This window comes from Leptonychotes weddellii, chromosome 13, assembly GCF_054177405.1.
Source record: "Leptonychotes weddellii isolate Sample4059 chromosome 13, ASM5417740v2, whole genome shotgun sequence".
Taxonomy (NCBI): domain Eukaryota; kingdom Metazoa; phylum Chordata; class Mammalia; order Carnivora; family Phocidae; genus Leptonychotes; species Leptonychotes weddellii.
This window is the reverse complement of record NC_138381.1, coordinates 16,794,759-16,811,180: the sequence shown is the minus strand read 5'-3', so window position 1 is coordinate 16,811,180 and position 16,422 is coordinate 16,794,759. Positions and strand designations below refer to the sequence as shown.

The 16,422-nt window shown below is 37.3% G+C and overlaps 1 protein-coding gene across 1 annotated transcript in view; it reads left to right on the top strand.

Annotated features, from left to right (window-relative positions):
- Positions 1-16,422, top strand: part of WDR7 (WD repeat domain 7) — a 338,052-nt gene that overhangs the window by 206,613 nt on the left and 115,017 nt on the right. The window contains exon 22 of the mRNA XM_081802523.1: positions 5,145-5,366. Within this exon, the coding sequence (XP_081658649.1) occupies positions 5,145-5,366 (222 nt within the window). The remainder of the gene's footprint in view (positions 1-5,144; positions 5,367-16,422) is intronic.

The following is a 16,422-nucleotide window of genomic DNA, read 5'->3' as shown; positions in this document are numbered from 1 at the left end:
ACACCAAGTGATGTGCTTGACAGCTAATTAAGATTTCATATTTTGGCCACTTAGCAGAGAGCACCTGTTATGATTCTTTCTGTTAGCTTCAGGATACAATTTACAAAGGGCTGTTTTAAAGTACATTATTTAAAACTTCCCTAAAATCTTAATTCCTTCCCGAGAAGTGGGAGTTAAGACAAGATTGAGGTAATTAAACAAAAGGAACATAGGGAAGGTGGGGGACCAGGGGTGGAGGCGGAGCTCTCCAAATGCCCCTGTTGTTTAATTTCCTACTGGAAGCAGCCCATGTGTGCTTCTGGGCCCCCCTCCCCCTTCAAGCAGTGGCCGTTGCACAGGCTGAACGGCTGGGGTCAATGCCTTGCCTATTGATCAGTATCCCTGCAGTCCCTTGCTCCAGCAGCTGCTTCATTGGCTTCTTTCAGGGCCTGCTTCAGTACATTAGAATAGAAATCCATAACCAGAGCTGTGCTCATCCAAGCAGGGGAAGAAACTAAATTAAATGGTATAAAACAATCTTGGATCAGGAGTTTGTGCCAATTCATCTTGATCTAAGATGTCACACCGGGCTCTCTGTCTGAGCACCTGGGCTAGAGGCAGCCATAGTGAAAATAGATGGAGCTGCGATCATTCATTTGTCAGCTAAGGAGCAAGGCAGCGGTTAGCAATTCCCTTCTGCAGAGGTCAGCTGACAGAACAATCAGTGCAACTGCAGAATAGAGCTTTCCTTTGAACTATTGTTATGGAGCATGCTCTTGCTGAGACATGGGGGGAGGGGAGCTTGATTTGCTTCCTGTTTCACGACTACTATGGAAAGAGTGAAATGTATACTGCATGAATCTAGCTGCAGCTGCGCAGAGCTCTGCCACTGTGTGTTCTTGTACTCAAAGTTGGGTTTAAATGCATGTACTGAGATACAGATTCTCAAACTGTTAAATATCACTTTCTCTAGAATTTGGGTTCATTTTCATCCTCCTAAACACAGAGGCAGTGGTTATTGATTTTGTTTCTTCTTAGTATGGTTAAGCTTGTAGGTTTCTCCCCCACTTTCGTTATTGGAACTATGACAGATCAGTGGCATACTTGGAATCTGTCATTGCACATACACACTAAGACTCTTGCTAATGTTTCTTTACTTTTAAAAAACTAGAAAAAAAACCATGAAGAGAGAGAATTGCATACTGTGGGATCTGATTGGAAGATATTTCTGAATGTTAAATATTTTTGAACATTTTAATTGAGGCTTTTTGTAAGAAATGTGAATTCATGAAATATGACTTATCATGACCTTGGAAGTGATAAAATAATTTTATTAACGTTGGAGGAATATCCTTGTAAAGCAGCCTGCAAGTGGTTTGAAATATACTATTAAAAAATAAATTAGGGAAATTAATAATAACTAAAATTTTATATGAAACAGTTACAACATTTTTAAAGATCAGTGTATTCTCTGTGGACTCATTTTGGCTTTTGTCTTTCTATACACTGCATGAAAACTAATGGCACATTTTCAGAACTTTTTTTTTTAAACAAAGTATGATACGCAGAAGTTAAGAAACTACAGCAGCAACAACAAATCTTTTTTTTTGTACTCAGTTGAACCAAACTTTTATTTTCCAAATAAACTTTCATGCCTCTTTCTTACACAATTATTCCTTTCCAACTGTTAAATTCTTTGTAATATCCTGCCATTTCCTTTTCATAGGCTCAACTAGGTCTGCTTGCTCACATCCATTCTGCCTTTCAGCACAGCTAAGTAAATGCAATTTAAAGTTTATACTAAAAAGCTTTGCGCTCTAGGTGGTTTTTTTTATTAAGCTTCTAGAAAGACCATACCTACCTACTTACCTTGAAAGGGTTTCTTTTGCTTTGTTTTATTCTTGTTTTAGTTAACTTTTGCTAAAATTATTACTAATTTTTACTATTTTACTTTTTGTTCTGATTTTATCTTAGTTAATTTTGTTAAGAACTTGAGGCATGACATCTAAAATCTGCAATGTTTCCATCAACTTAACCCAGGATTCACCATGGACCTTAAAGATACCCACTTCTCTGCATCTCCTGTTTACATCCCCAAACCAAACTAATCTTAATCTCTCACTTTGATTTCTACGATATCCTTCTGAACTCCTAAATCTAATTATATCATTCTCTGGCTTAAATCCTACCTTGAGTATCTTCCTATTTTTTATAGGATAAGAATTGAAATGTGAATAGGATCTGTGATGCCATCTGCGGTCTGGCCCTTGCCTGCCTCCCTTGCCTGTTTTCTATCTTTCTCTCACCTCCTAGGCTTCCAACCCAATTACCTTTCCTTGAAATAGAAGTCAACAAATTACTTCATGCTTTAGGTTCTTAAACATACCGTTCTCTCAGTTCATAATCTTCTCATTGATTCTGTAACCTATTTCTGATTCTTATTTAGTAGCCTTTAAGTTCAAAGAGGACAGTGAACTTGCTTTTCACATCTCTTTTCACGTCTAGTATAATGCCATGAACACACCAGATCTTCAGTTCTTATATTGAGACCGAGTAACTGATGTCAGAATGAATGAATTTCTACCACCACTGGTACTTACTGTTTTTCACCTGATCATTGCAGGAGTCTTCTTTTGGTTCTACTGGATACATCTTGTTTTACTTCATAATCTGCCATCCTACTGCTACTATCATGATCTTTCTAACAGTGAATAAATCTGATAGCGCCACCTTATACAAAATTATTCAATACCTTACCATTAACCAAAAGTTAAAAGTCTTCAGCTTGCCCTGCAAAAGTCTCTCTTGATTTGGTGGTACCCCTGTAGCCTTTTGTGTTGTCATTCCCTTGCCTTACCTCCAGTTAGTATAGAATGACAAATGAAGAGACAAAATAAAACAAAACATCTAAAAGCATTCAGAGGTCCCTGCTATTAATTTCTTAGTTGGCATACTGAGCTCTGAGGGCCCTTTGCTATATTGATTTAATTAACATAGAGACAAAGTACTGAAAGGGCTCAGAGAAGCTGGATGGATGACTAGAAAGACTAGAAAGCTGACCTCCAATGAACATGTTTCCAGAAGTTCACTTTTTAAATTTCTCTGTACCAAATATATAGCCATGATGGATAAAATATACAAACAGAAAACCTGAAGAGACATAGCTAGTCTCCAGAAAGATAGATATCTCTGTGGACAAGTAATAAAATAGAAATGATCTGGGCTGAAACCCTTAGCTCCTTTCCAGACGTATGCTTTTGGCTCCTGTGAGCTAAAGAGGACTTAAAATATATCATGAATAAAGCTTAAAGCCAGGAGCTAGGCTATGGCTTTGCCATTTCTTGAAAGGACCCTGAAAGGATGTGAGTATATCACTACTCAGTTAAAATTGAAGTTGTGTTATTAAAGGAGAGGAAAATGGATGTTAACTCTGGCAACGTAAACCATAATAGGTTATGAAAATAAGTGAGTTGTGTTTATCCTAAGAACCTGGAAACAAAACAGGGGTGCTTAGATGACTCAGTGGGTGGAGAATGCAACTCTTGATCTCTGGGTTATGAATTCAAGCCTGTTGGGTGTAGAGTTTACTTAAAAATAAATAAATAAATAAACCTAGAAACAAAAAGAACTGATAGAAAACAAAGTAGAAGGAGAAATAATAAAAATAACAACGAAGTTGGTAAAATAGAAAGAAATGAAATAAGATCAAAACCAGAGTACTTATTTTATTTTTTTAATTTTAGAGAAAGAGTGTGCGGGGGGTGGTGGGTCATGGGCAGAGGGAGAAAGAATCTCAAGCAGACTGCCTGCTGAGTGTGGAGCCTAATACAGGGGCTTGATCTCATGACCCTGAGATCATGACCTGAACTGAAACCGAGAGTCAGATGCGCAACCAACTGAGCCACCCAGGTGCTCCAACAAAGTATTTTTTTTTAAATCTAGTAAAATATATATTTCTAGCAAAACTGATCAAGAAAAGCATGAAAAGTAATATTAGAGAAGGCACAAATAATATTTAGAAGGATCCATAGCAATGATACATTTGAAATACTTTCTCATAGAGAATACTGCAAATAATCTCACACCAATAAATTAAAAAAACTCAGATTAAATAGGTAATCCCTTTAAAACTGCAAGCTATCAGAAATGACTCAAGAATGGGCACCTGGGTGGCTCAGTCATTAGGCATCTGCCTTCAGCTTGGGTCATGATCCCAGGGTCCTGGGATCAAGCCCTGCATCGGGCTCCCTGCTCCACAGGAAGCCTGTTTCTCCCACTCCCCCTGCTTGTGTTCCCTCCCTCGCTGTGCCTTTCTCTGCCAAATAAATAAATAAAATCTTTAAAAAAAAAAAAAAAAAAAGAAAGAAAGAAATGACTCAGGAAGAAATAGAAAACCAAACTGAGTAAGTAACTGTTTTCTAAAGTAGTTGTACCTTTTTACATTTCCACCTGCACTGCATTCATTTTCTGTTCATACTTGACAGCACATTTTATAATCCTTTTTATTGCAGCCATTCTAGTGGATGCAAAGTGGTATCTCATTATGGTTTTGATTTGCATTTTCCTAATGACCAGTGATGTTAAGGATCTTTGATATGCATATTGGCCATTCATATATCATCATATGTCGAATATCTGTTCAAAGTGTTTACCCATTTTAAAAGTTGTGCTTTTTTATTGTTGAGTTGTAAGAGTTCCTCATATATTCTGGATACAGTCCTTTATAGATATATCATTGACAGTATTTTCTTTGAGTTTCTGCATGGTCTTTTTACTTTCTTGAATCTGTCATTTTAAGTGTAAAAGTTCGTAATATCAATGAAATCCAATTAAAGAAATTTTTTAAATTGCTTCTGCTTTTGGTATCTTATCTACGAAATCATTGCCTACCCCAAGATCATGAAGTTACATCTCTCTGTTTTCTTCTGCAAGGTATTTTGTTTTGGCTTTTACATCTACTAGTACTGTGAATCTATTTTGAGTTGATTTTTTTGTGTAGTGAAATGTGGAAGCCCAAATTCATCCTTTTGCAGTTGGATAACCAGTCACCTCAGTGCCATTTGTTGAAAAGACTGTTCTTTCCTGAAAGAGTAATCTTGAAATTTTTTTATTATTATATGTCTTTTGTGTATTGATATTTTTTTAACTTATGTTTTGGTTTTCAGGTTGCTTATCAAGTATCCCACAAATGAAAAAGATTTCCACATCTTATGAGGAAAGACGGAAGCAAGCTACTGCTATTGTTTTACTAGGAGTAATAGGAGCTGAATTTGGTGCTGAAATTGAACCTCCTAAATTGTTGACCAGACCTCGAAGCTCTAGTCAAATTCCTGAGGGATTTGGCTTGACTAGTGGTGGATCCAACTACTCACTGGCCAGACATACTTGTAAGTTATAAAATTCCTAATGCTGATTTTTAGTTTCAATACGTATTTTTTGTTAACAAAACCTCAGAATACATATGCTGAGTTTTAGCCTCAACAGAATGCTGACATGCAGTCAGGAAGCAGTACAGTCTGTCTGGTACATCACCCTTTGGTTGTAGTACCCAAACTTTTTAAAATTTAAAACATGATCTTGAAAATGCTTTTCTTAACACATTTCTGATCTTTGTGTTCGCACATTTCAGTCAGGATTTTAGCGCAAACATCTAATTTCTAAAATAATTTCTATAAAACTATGCATTATGTCCTGAATGTGGTTTGAAAAGTCAGGAGCGGGGATGGATTAGTTACAGTCAGAGTTCAGAGAGCTTGTGTGGTCCTGCTGCCTTGTATTCTGTGCTTGGTATGTTAATAACAGGTTACGGGTATTTTATAATGTCTTCTGGTAGTTCAGTGTTAGAACTCCTTTAGGTAAGGTCAAAATATTCCTACCATATTGCAAAATTATTTCTAACAAGTTCTGTCATTATAAGGACCAAATATAGTCCCACTGAATATATCACAAAGTATTCTTTATAGAACAAATTGCAATGCGCTTTGGGGTTTTGGGCCCTTTAGCAAGGGAAAAAGATATATGATGTGTTACTTTGCTAGTTACAAGAGCAGGAAACTTCCCTGGCTCATTGTCACATACGTCTGCTGTGAAATCATGGAGCCATATTAGTAGCTTTTATTATTAAAACCCTCCTATAGATTTAGCTGCCTGTCCCCACCCCTGCTTTTTTTTTTTTTTTTTAAGATTTTATTTATTTGAGAGAGAGAGAATGAGAGACAGAGAGCATGAGAGGGAGGAGGGTCAGAGGGAGAAGCAGACCCCCCACCGAGCAGGTAGCCCGACACGGGACTCAATCTCGGGACTCCAGGATCATGACCTGAGCCGAAGGCAGTTGCTTAACCAACTGAGCCACCCAGGCGCCCCTTTTTTTTAAGATTCTTAATCAAATACTTATTAGTCATTGGTATTCTCCTGATCCCTATTTGACATTGAGAATCAGAGAGTAATAATGACAATACCACCACCAACAGCAATAAATAATTCTTTGAACACGATTTTAAGCTCTTTTACATACATTAACTCACTTAATCTTCATAATAACCCTATAAATTGGGCACCTTAGTTATCTCTATTTGACACATAAGGCTAACTGGGCACAGAGAGGTTTGGTGACCCTGGCTGAGATCATACCTTAAGGAAATGGCAGGTTTTGTTTCAACACAGTCTTTTGGTTCCAGAGCTGGTGCTTTGACCATTCCACACACTGCTAGTGTTTAATGGCTCCTCCTTGAGAAGGGCTTACTGACTAACCTGTGCTATTAGTTCATAATTTAAGAAGAGTTTTCTGTCCCCTCATTTGATCCTTAAAAGAGAAATTAAGACTTCTTCAAAGTAGCTCAGCCAAAATGTAGTAAAATCTCAACTTAAACTCAAGCTTCTTGGGACCTGAAAACCCATGCCCTTTGCATTTTCCACCTGTGTACATCTGCTCTCCCTCTCTGGTGCAGGCCTGCCCGGTGCAGCCCCTCCATCTTACCGCTAGCATCTTTATCTTTTCTCAGGTTCTGCAGGTTGCCTGCCTTTCAGGCATAAAACCCTGCTCAAATCTCACGCGCTGCTACAGAAGGCTCACCTCTCTATGCCAGTGTAGACACCCTAGGATTTATGTATGCAGTTTCTTACGTAGAATCTTGACATTAGAATATTAGAGGTTAATGAAACTTTGGCCTGATTCAGTAGTCTGGTGACTTTCAATTTTTTTTTTTTTGCTTACCATCTCTCTAATGAGGATCAAGAAATATCTGATTCCTCACATGTTTTTATGTTAACAGCTAAAACTTTTCATTAGTAAGTTTAAACGTTTGCAAAAGATGTAATTTGGAGGATAGTGTGAATATTGACATTTAAAAATAAAATACTGTTCTTATAAATATATGCAATAGAAGTTTACCATAACTACTTGATATCCACCATCATCCAAAAAAAAATAATACATGACAGACTTTCCTTTAAATGTCAGAAATCCGGGGTGCCTGGGTGGCTCAATCAGTTAAGTGTCCGACTCTTGTTCTTAGCTTGGGTTTTGATCTCAGGGTTGTGAGTTCGAGCCTCATGTCATGCAGCCTACTTGAAAAAATTTTTTAAAAATTAAAAACGACAGTACTTTTTAGAACCAGTTTAAAATGTGTAAAATGGGGCGCCTGGGTGGCTCAGTTGGTTAAGCGTCTGCCTTCGGCTCAGGTCATGATCCCAGTGTCCTGGGATCGGGCCCCGCATCAAGCTTCCTGCTCGGTGGGGAGCCTGCTTCTCCCTCTTCCCCTGCTCGTGCTCTCTCTCCCTCTCGCTATCTCTCTCTCTTTCAAATAAATAAATAAAATCTTTAAAAAAAAAAGTGTAAAATGTTCTTGATATTTTCCTCACTTACTGTGGTTACCTTATTTTATTTTAATAATATAAAATATTTATCAGTTTAAATCTTGCTCTCGTGTTTGGAAACAGATGTCTAAATGTATTTGTGCCTTAAGAATCTTAGGCTCTTTTTGATCAGATATGTGTAATATTAACCTGCTACAATGTTAACCTGCTAGAAGTCACTCTATGTATTGCTATGTTATTTGTTTATGTGGCATTTAGAATGCATTGCGACCATTAAATATTTAATCTTCATGGCATCCTATTGAATGAGATAATAATTATTATCCTCATTTTGAGATAAGGCCATTAAGATACAATATTTGATGAAAGTTAATTGCTAATGTAGCCAGAGGTATAGATAGTGAATTCTAACCTTCCTTGTAAAGCCATTCTGTTCTGTGAATACTTATAATGTAGTCAGTTCCCAGTTATCCACCTTGATAGGAGGGAAGAGTGACACTGATGCCTAGTTCAAAAGTCATGCGTAGTTTCATAATGCATTTCATGCATATATTTGAATATATATGAATCTTTTGTGGGAGGTACACTTTACATAAAATGTCAAAATCACACATTGAAGACAAAGCTGAAGGACTCTGGAAATTTAAAAAGCCTACACTAGGCCACTCTTTCTGCGTACCCTCAGTCTGAGTTGCAGTTTCTTCTTGTATAAAATAAAGAACTATTCTGTCTTCAAAGCCCCTTTTGGTCCAGTTAGTCTCTGCTTCTGAAGTGAAATAGAGAGCATCCCAGGAAATTCACCTTCATGACCTTTTCATCTTCCTCTTCTTGTAGGGATGGACACTCTCTTATTTCAACTCAACTTCAATAGCGATCACTCTTCATTTTTATTTTGATCCACAAATGAGACACTCTTAGGATATTTTAGGGTAGCATTTATAATGTTGTCTATAGGTCTTTTGCGTCATTCTTTTTTTTTTTTTTTAAGATTTGTTTATTTTAGAGAGCGAGCACGAGTAGGAGGGAGAGAGGGAGAGAGAATCTCAAACAGACTCCAGGCTGAGTGCAGAATCCGATGCGGGGCTCAATCTCACTATCCTGAGATCATGACCTGAGCTGAAACCAAGAGTTGGACGATTAACCAACTGTACCACCCAGGCACCCCTGGTTCATTCTTTCATTTGGTCTCTTCTTCCTCATTTTATAATTGTGGAATTATGCTGGCACATCTGTAGTAAATCCCATTTGACCTTTCATTAGCTTTTTGACTTTGGACAAGTAGCATAAGCCATTTCCCTAGGCAGTGGACTCTGAGATTTGTGTGCAGGAGTATTCTTGGGATCAATACTTTTAGAGAGTGAAAGAAGCAGGATTGGGCAGAGGGAAACATTGAATAGCATTTCACTTGCTTAGAAAGCTTCAGTTTATCCCAGAGAACTCTGGAACTGGGATTGCCCTTCAAAGTTGTCCTTGAATTGGGGCAAAGGGCTTAGCCTTCATATCCCTGTGTTGTACGTTCAGCGCGGTGCCCTGGATAGGGGGTGTGACCTTGGATGAGCAGCTCTCTCCATCCTAGCACAAACCCTACAGAGAGACTCAGCTGAAACTTGTCAGCCACGACACCCCCACGAGCTTGGGGGCAGATGAGTACTTCTGTTGTGGAGGGGAGGAGATGGACAGCCTCTCCAGGCTTCCATTCAGCATGTCACTGACTCGTGTGTGTCCCAGTTCCCTCTTCTGTATCAGAAATGGAAAGAGGGACTACCATTCATTGAACACACTTTTTACTCAACTCCTTGCATATCTCTTATAACCCTGCTGTTTTATAAGACAGCTTTTTTATCCAGCACCGAGCGCAAGAGGAGGCACATTAATAATAGCTGATTATTGAGCATTTGCTCTGTGCCAGGCATTTTGCTATGTCCTTTACATACAGTATCTTATTTTTTTTAAGACTTTATTTATTTGACAGAGAGTACACAAGCAGGGGGAGCTGCAGGGAGAGGGAGAAGCAGGCTCCCCAGTGAGCAGGGAGCCCGATGCGGGGCTCGATCCCAGGGCCCCGGGATCATGACCTGGGCTGAAGGCAGACGCTTAACCGACTGAGCCCCCCAGGCACCCCCGTATAGTATCTTATTTAATCTTCTAATCCTATCAAATGGTTACTATTACTGTTAACATTTAACAGAGGAGGAACCTGAACATTTGCCCAATGCTCACCAGAGCTTTGTGAGATTAAACTTTCCTCATGTAGACAGTAAATTGAGGGCATAGGTTAAATGTATTAAGATGCTGCTGCTAAGCCTGGACTTGAATACCTATTTTGCAACTTTAAATCAGGTCCTTTTCACCATTTCACATAGTTGTCTTATGTTATAAGCAAGTAAGATTCAGGAGCAGTGCTCCAAAAAAGAGGGGGACGTCAGCAAGTACCAGGTCACCTGTAAATATGAACATCTGTTGACTCATCCATTGGGGATGTGCTGGTGCCCTGGAGATATAAACATGTACAAAATCGACATCTCCAGACTTAGGAAATGGCTTGCATCTATAGTGTGAAATATTTTGAGGCGAGAAAATGAATCTTCTCCCACAGTGGGTCTTTAGAAATCCTGTAATGCCGGATTCTTCAGCTGGCCAAAGTTTATGATTTCTCTGATGTTACATTTTGGAAAATGCGGTGTTTCTGTGATTTGTGTGTCTGTTCTGGGAAAAAGATCCACAGTTTCAATTGTCAAAAAAAGTCACTAAAATAAAAATGGATAAGAACTCTAAGAGTTTGTTGTAACAAGTTGCTTATCTGTTATTATAATTTTTAAAACAACAGAGTTATATTCATCTTGATTATCTGTTTAGCTGTAATACCACCAAATGGAAAGAGGCCTCAGACGCTACTTTAGGAATGTTTTAATTCTATGAAACTTATATTTTAGAGTTTTATACTTCCTGGCACAATGTACTATGTTTGATTTTATTTTGTTGTAACCTACTGTCATGAAAATGTTTCTCCAGTACTTCATGTGCTTTCTAACCATGCATGTATATTTGATGAATATATTAGTATTGGTTGAGGTTGATTTTGTAATGAATTTATTTCCTAAATTTTAAGGTAAGAAAGTTAAGCCAAATCTCAAATGTTTTATCAGCAAGATTAGGACAAAGTCACTGAATTGCAATTAATTACAAAACTAGTGGTATTTGCACGTAATGAATAAAAGTAGCAACAATGATGAGGAACACATCATGCCATTTACAAGGATAAGCAATGACAAAAAATGGATATTTTCACTGTTCACAAACAAGACATCAGATTGTGTTGCTGAGCTACTGCATTTGTGTTTGCTTTCCCTGCTGTTGTGTTTTCCCTGCTTTTCCTGCCTTCCTGTGTTCTTACTCCACTGTCCACCTCATTCATTCATCCTTCTCATTGCACTGACTCAGCATTTCATGTTCTTTACCCCCGCTTCTCATGTGGAATTTTACCTTTGAAATCATCCTGGTTCCGGATGCTACCTGTCTTGCATTGTCGGTACACCTTCTGTGTTTAGAAAAGGAATTCTTTGCTCTGCCTGTGCGCGAAAATCTTACGTAGAGTGTTTTAAAATGATCTGTACCCTGGAGTTCTTGTTCAGAAAATCGGGGGTGGGGTTTGGGTGTCTGTTTGATTTTTAAAACTGCACATGTAATTTTCATGTGTAGCCAGAGTAGAGACACCCATTAGAATAGGGAATCCTTTAGTTATTTTAAATTGAGTGTTCTGTGGTAGTTCTGGTCATTAAACTACCTTAATGCACAATATATATTATAATTTTCTTTATGTTTAAAATGGAAGAGATAATGGGAACTGATCTGAGTGAATAAGTGACATTTATATTACTCTCAGAGCTAATTCTTTAGGTAGTTCAGCTTTTTTATTGGAATTTTATTATTCTGGATTGCTTAGGGTGGAATCTTGACATTTCCACTCAGTAGCTGTATAGCCTTAAATGCTTCCTGGCTCAGTTTCTTTAACTTAAAAATGGGGATAATAATAGCACCTACCTCACAGAGTTATTGTGAGGATTAGGTAAATGAGTGTATGCAAAGCACCTAGAAAAGTGCCCAGCATTTAAGTTTTAGCTGAATGTTAGTATATGTTAATGTTACAAGAAATGCTTATAGAAGAATAAGGAAAGAAAACAGCTGAGCTGTTTGCTAGGACATTTATAGTGTATATACTACTTTAAAAAATCTTCTTAAGAACCTTATGAGATAGGTATTACTATCAACATTTTCTATATGAGTGAACTGTTACAAAAAATTAGCAACTTCTTTAAATTATCTGTCTTGTAAGGGATTTGAATCCGGATGCATTTTTCCCCCCAAAGCCCAGGAAATTCTGTTCTACAACACATGCTGATTCTGTTTGGGTAAAGCCTATTAGTTCCTAGAGGATTTATGTAAAAATACACTGTTCTTTGGCCACATTATTATATACATGTTTAAATAAAACACTGAGTATTTTTGTAATTATTTATTTGTAATGGGATAAATTTCTATATGCTTATCACTTTGTTTCCTGTTTTAACCACATCAACAAACTAAGATCAAATGGAAATTTTCACTACTCCTTTGTTTTTCTTGTAAATAATTTATGTTGTGTAACAGCTTTATCATTTTTTAACTGAGATCTGACACTTTCATTATAGACTGTTTGGTGATGTAGTGCCATCCTTGTTATCCAAAAATAACTTTAATTTGCAGTTGTTTTTTGGTTAATTCACTACTTTGTTTTAGATTCCTCTTCCATAGAACAGGTAAATTGGACAAGGTTATTTCTAAGGCCACTTCTATCAAAATTACAGGGTTCTATGGAATTATTACTTTATTATTATTACTATAGAGTGCTTGTGTTTATTGCTGCCATGTGAACTTGACTATCTTATTTTGATTGCTCTATGCCATTTTGATTGATTTTGATTTGATTGTTTTGATTTGATTTGATTTTGATTGCTCTATGCCATTTTTCTGTCTGCTCCTATAGGCTCCAGTAGTCCATAGCCATGCCATATGTTTGAAGCTGGTCATCTTTATTTTTTTATTTAGTTCAATTAATTAACATATAATGTATTATTAGTTTCAGAGGTAGAGGTCAGTGATTCATCAGTCTTATACATAGAAGCTGAGCATCTTTATAGAGTATTTTTCTACCATCCTTCCTTATGGGTACCTCATATCAACTTACCAGGCTACAGTTGTTTCTGTAAAATTCATTCTCTACACATATCTAGCTTTGTGGACATGTATTATGTTGAATTTATTTCAGTAGCTAAATGTAACATCTGTGGTAGTTTGAGATCTGTATCCTTCTAGGAATATAGTACAAAGGCATTATGACAATTTTATGGTCTAGAATATAATGTAACATTGGCATAAGACCCTGACAACCATCTAATGTATATATTAATGACCTAAATTCAGTTTTTAATTTTATTTCAATTTTTAACTTCCTGATTTCTTATCACTGGGCTGCCTGAGTAGTAGATTCAGTGACAAGTATTAGCATTGTATTGCCAGTGGCAACCCCCCTTTTTTCTTTTTGCATAGGACATTCTAGTTTTTAAATAACCTTGACCTGAAGTTTTCTGATAGCTCTGCAGAATGGTTTTTTCACATTTGTGTGTCTTAATAATATGTGCGTTTCAGTGTCACTGTAATTAATATATTTAATTCTATAAGTTCAAACAATCTGATATCAGAAAGGGACAATGGAGAACATCTCATCCCTTCAAAAGCTGCAGAACTTGGGGGCTCCTGGCTGGCTCAGTCAGTAGAGCATGTGATTACTGATATCAGGTTCATGAGTTTGAGCCCCACGTTGGGTGCAGAGATTACTTTAAAAAATGCGCGGGTGCGTGTGCACGCGCGCACATACACACACACACACACGCACACACACACACACAGGCTGCAGAAGTTGTGACAGTTCTCTCATAAAGCCTTTCAGTAAGGGGCACCTGGCTGGCTCAGTTGGTTAAGCATCAGACTCTTGATTTCACCTCAGGGTTGTGAGATCAAGCGTGGGCTAGGTGTGGAACCTGCTTAAGATTCTATCTCCCTCTGCCCCTCCCCCCCTTAAAAAAAAGCCTTTTAGGAAGAAGTGAACAAAAACATTTAACAGTAAGAAGTGAACAGAAATATCTTGTGCACTTATCTGTAGATTCCCTGCCATGTCCTTAGAACACACAATTTCTAGGACTCTATTAAATGGGCAGATGCCTAGGTCTATGTTATTGCTTTACACTTTGGCATCTGTGATCATACAGCAAGAGCTGCTGAACTTTTTGGTGCCACCCAGGCCACTAGAGGACCTGAATGCTTGTACGAAATCAATAAATATAAAGTTCTTTCCTTCTGCTTTCGGTTTTCAAATTATGTTCTGCAGAGCCCTGGGGCTCCATAGAGGTGGTTGGTGGCTGCCTGGGCTCTTAACACTACTTAAAGTACAGTAGCACTGATTTTTGTGTGATTTAGAAGTTGAAATTTGGAATCACATTGTATCTGCAAAGAGAAACTGTCAAAGACAGGGCTAGTCTCTACAAAACAAACATCGAATCCATCAGGAATGTTACTGACTCTGCCTTTAAAATACATAAAAAATTCAGCTACTTCTTACTACCTTTATCACCCTGGTTGACTAACTTCATTTCTCATAAGGTTACTGCCAAGCCTTCCAGCTTCTACCCTTATCCCCCTTCTAGTAGCTTTTTAACATAGTAGACATGGTAGTAATGCTTTTATTTACTTTTTTTAAAAAAGATTTTATTTATTTGAGAGAGAGCAAGAGAACACAGATGGGGGGGAGCAGAGGGACAGGCAGACTCCCCACTGAGCACAGAGCCAGAGGAGGGTGACCCAGTGGGGCAGGGCTGGATCCCAGGACCCTGAGATCATGACCTGAGTGGAAGGCAGATGATTAACTGACTGAACCACCCAGGCGACCCAGTAGTAATGCTTTTAAAACCAGAAATAGATCTTATCACTCAAGGGTATCCAGATGGTTAATCAACAAGACAAATACTCAAAATTCAATAGGTTTTCTACTAGTGAACAAAATAGAAAATGTAGAAAATAAAGATTTTTTAAAAGACGCATCAAACTATATAAGACCCCAGAAGCCAGGAGGAAAAAACAAACCAACCAGCCTGAGTAAGACTGCTGTTAGGCATTTAGCATAGAAAGAATGTAGATGCCAAAAAATACCCAACTTACCCAATAATTAAAGGAATTGGGGGATTTACTAGAAACACTTGTTTGTTTAAAAGATTTTTTTTAACAGTGAATGGATATTCGTGTAATGTTTACATTTTAAATTAAAATATTAAAATCTCAATAATTATGGCATCTAAAGGAAGTCCCAGAGCTAAGAATAAATTTAAGAAATATGGAGGAAATTATAATATTTTACGGAGGGAAATAAAAATTTGAATATGTAGTGCTTCGATGGATGATTCCATGTGGTGAATATCTGTTATTCCCAAATTAATATGGTAAATCTCACATAAACACAATAAAAAATCTCAACATCATTCTTTTAATAGCTAGTCAAAAGTATTCTAAAATTAACATACCAGAGATAAATGGAATATTAGATTTATTTTGTTTTATTCAATAAACACATATACCAGTCACTATTTTAGACTTTACAAATATTAACCCTTTTAATCCTAATTTATAGTCTTTTGAAGTATAAAATTGTAAAAAAGTCAACCTATGAAGTATTGTAAAAATATAAAATACCTAGGCATTAACTTAAAGAATATGCAAGACTTTTATAGAAAAAAATTAATTTTATTAAAAAGCATTTTTAAAGACCTAAGTAAATAAGGAGATAGTTTTATGGATTGGAGTACTCAATATAATCAGAATGGCAATTTTTATAAATTCATACCATTCCAAACAAAACACCAACAAGATCTTTGTTGTTTTCTTTACTGAACTTAACAAACTGATTCTCATATTTATGGGACACAGCAACGAGCTAATAAAAGCCAGGACACTTCTTTTTTGCTTTTTTTAATATTTATTTATTAGAGAGAGTGCGTGTGTGCGTGCAGAGGGGTGCGACTGTGCAGAGGGGCGCAACTGTGCAGAGGGGAGGGGCAGAAGCAGAGGGAGAGCGGATTCCCAAGTAGACTCTGCACTGAGCTTGCGGAGCCCGTCCCAGGGCTTGATGTGGGGCTCGATCCCACAACTGGGAAATCACAACCTGAGCTGAAACCAAGAGTTGGATGCCTAACCAGCTGCCCCAGGCAGGCGCCCCAAGCCAGGACACTGATAAAGAAGAACAAGGTGGAGAGATTTCTTTTACCTTATATCAAAAGTTATAAATTTATAGTAATTAATATGGTATTATCTTGTTGCAGGACAGACCAAAAGTCTTATCCCAAGAACAGAATAGCACAGAAATGGTTCTAAATTGACATAGAAATTTGATTTTATACAGATCTAGCATTGTAGATCAGTGAAATAAAGGATAGAATTTTTGGTAACTGGTGTAGTTACCACAGAAGAATAATAAAATTTTATCCCTAATGCCCATTATAGCCAACACCCCCAAAACAAAACAAAACAAAACAAAAACAAAAA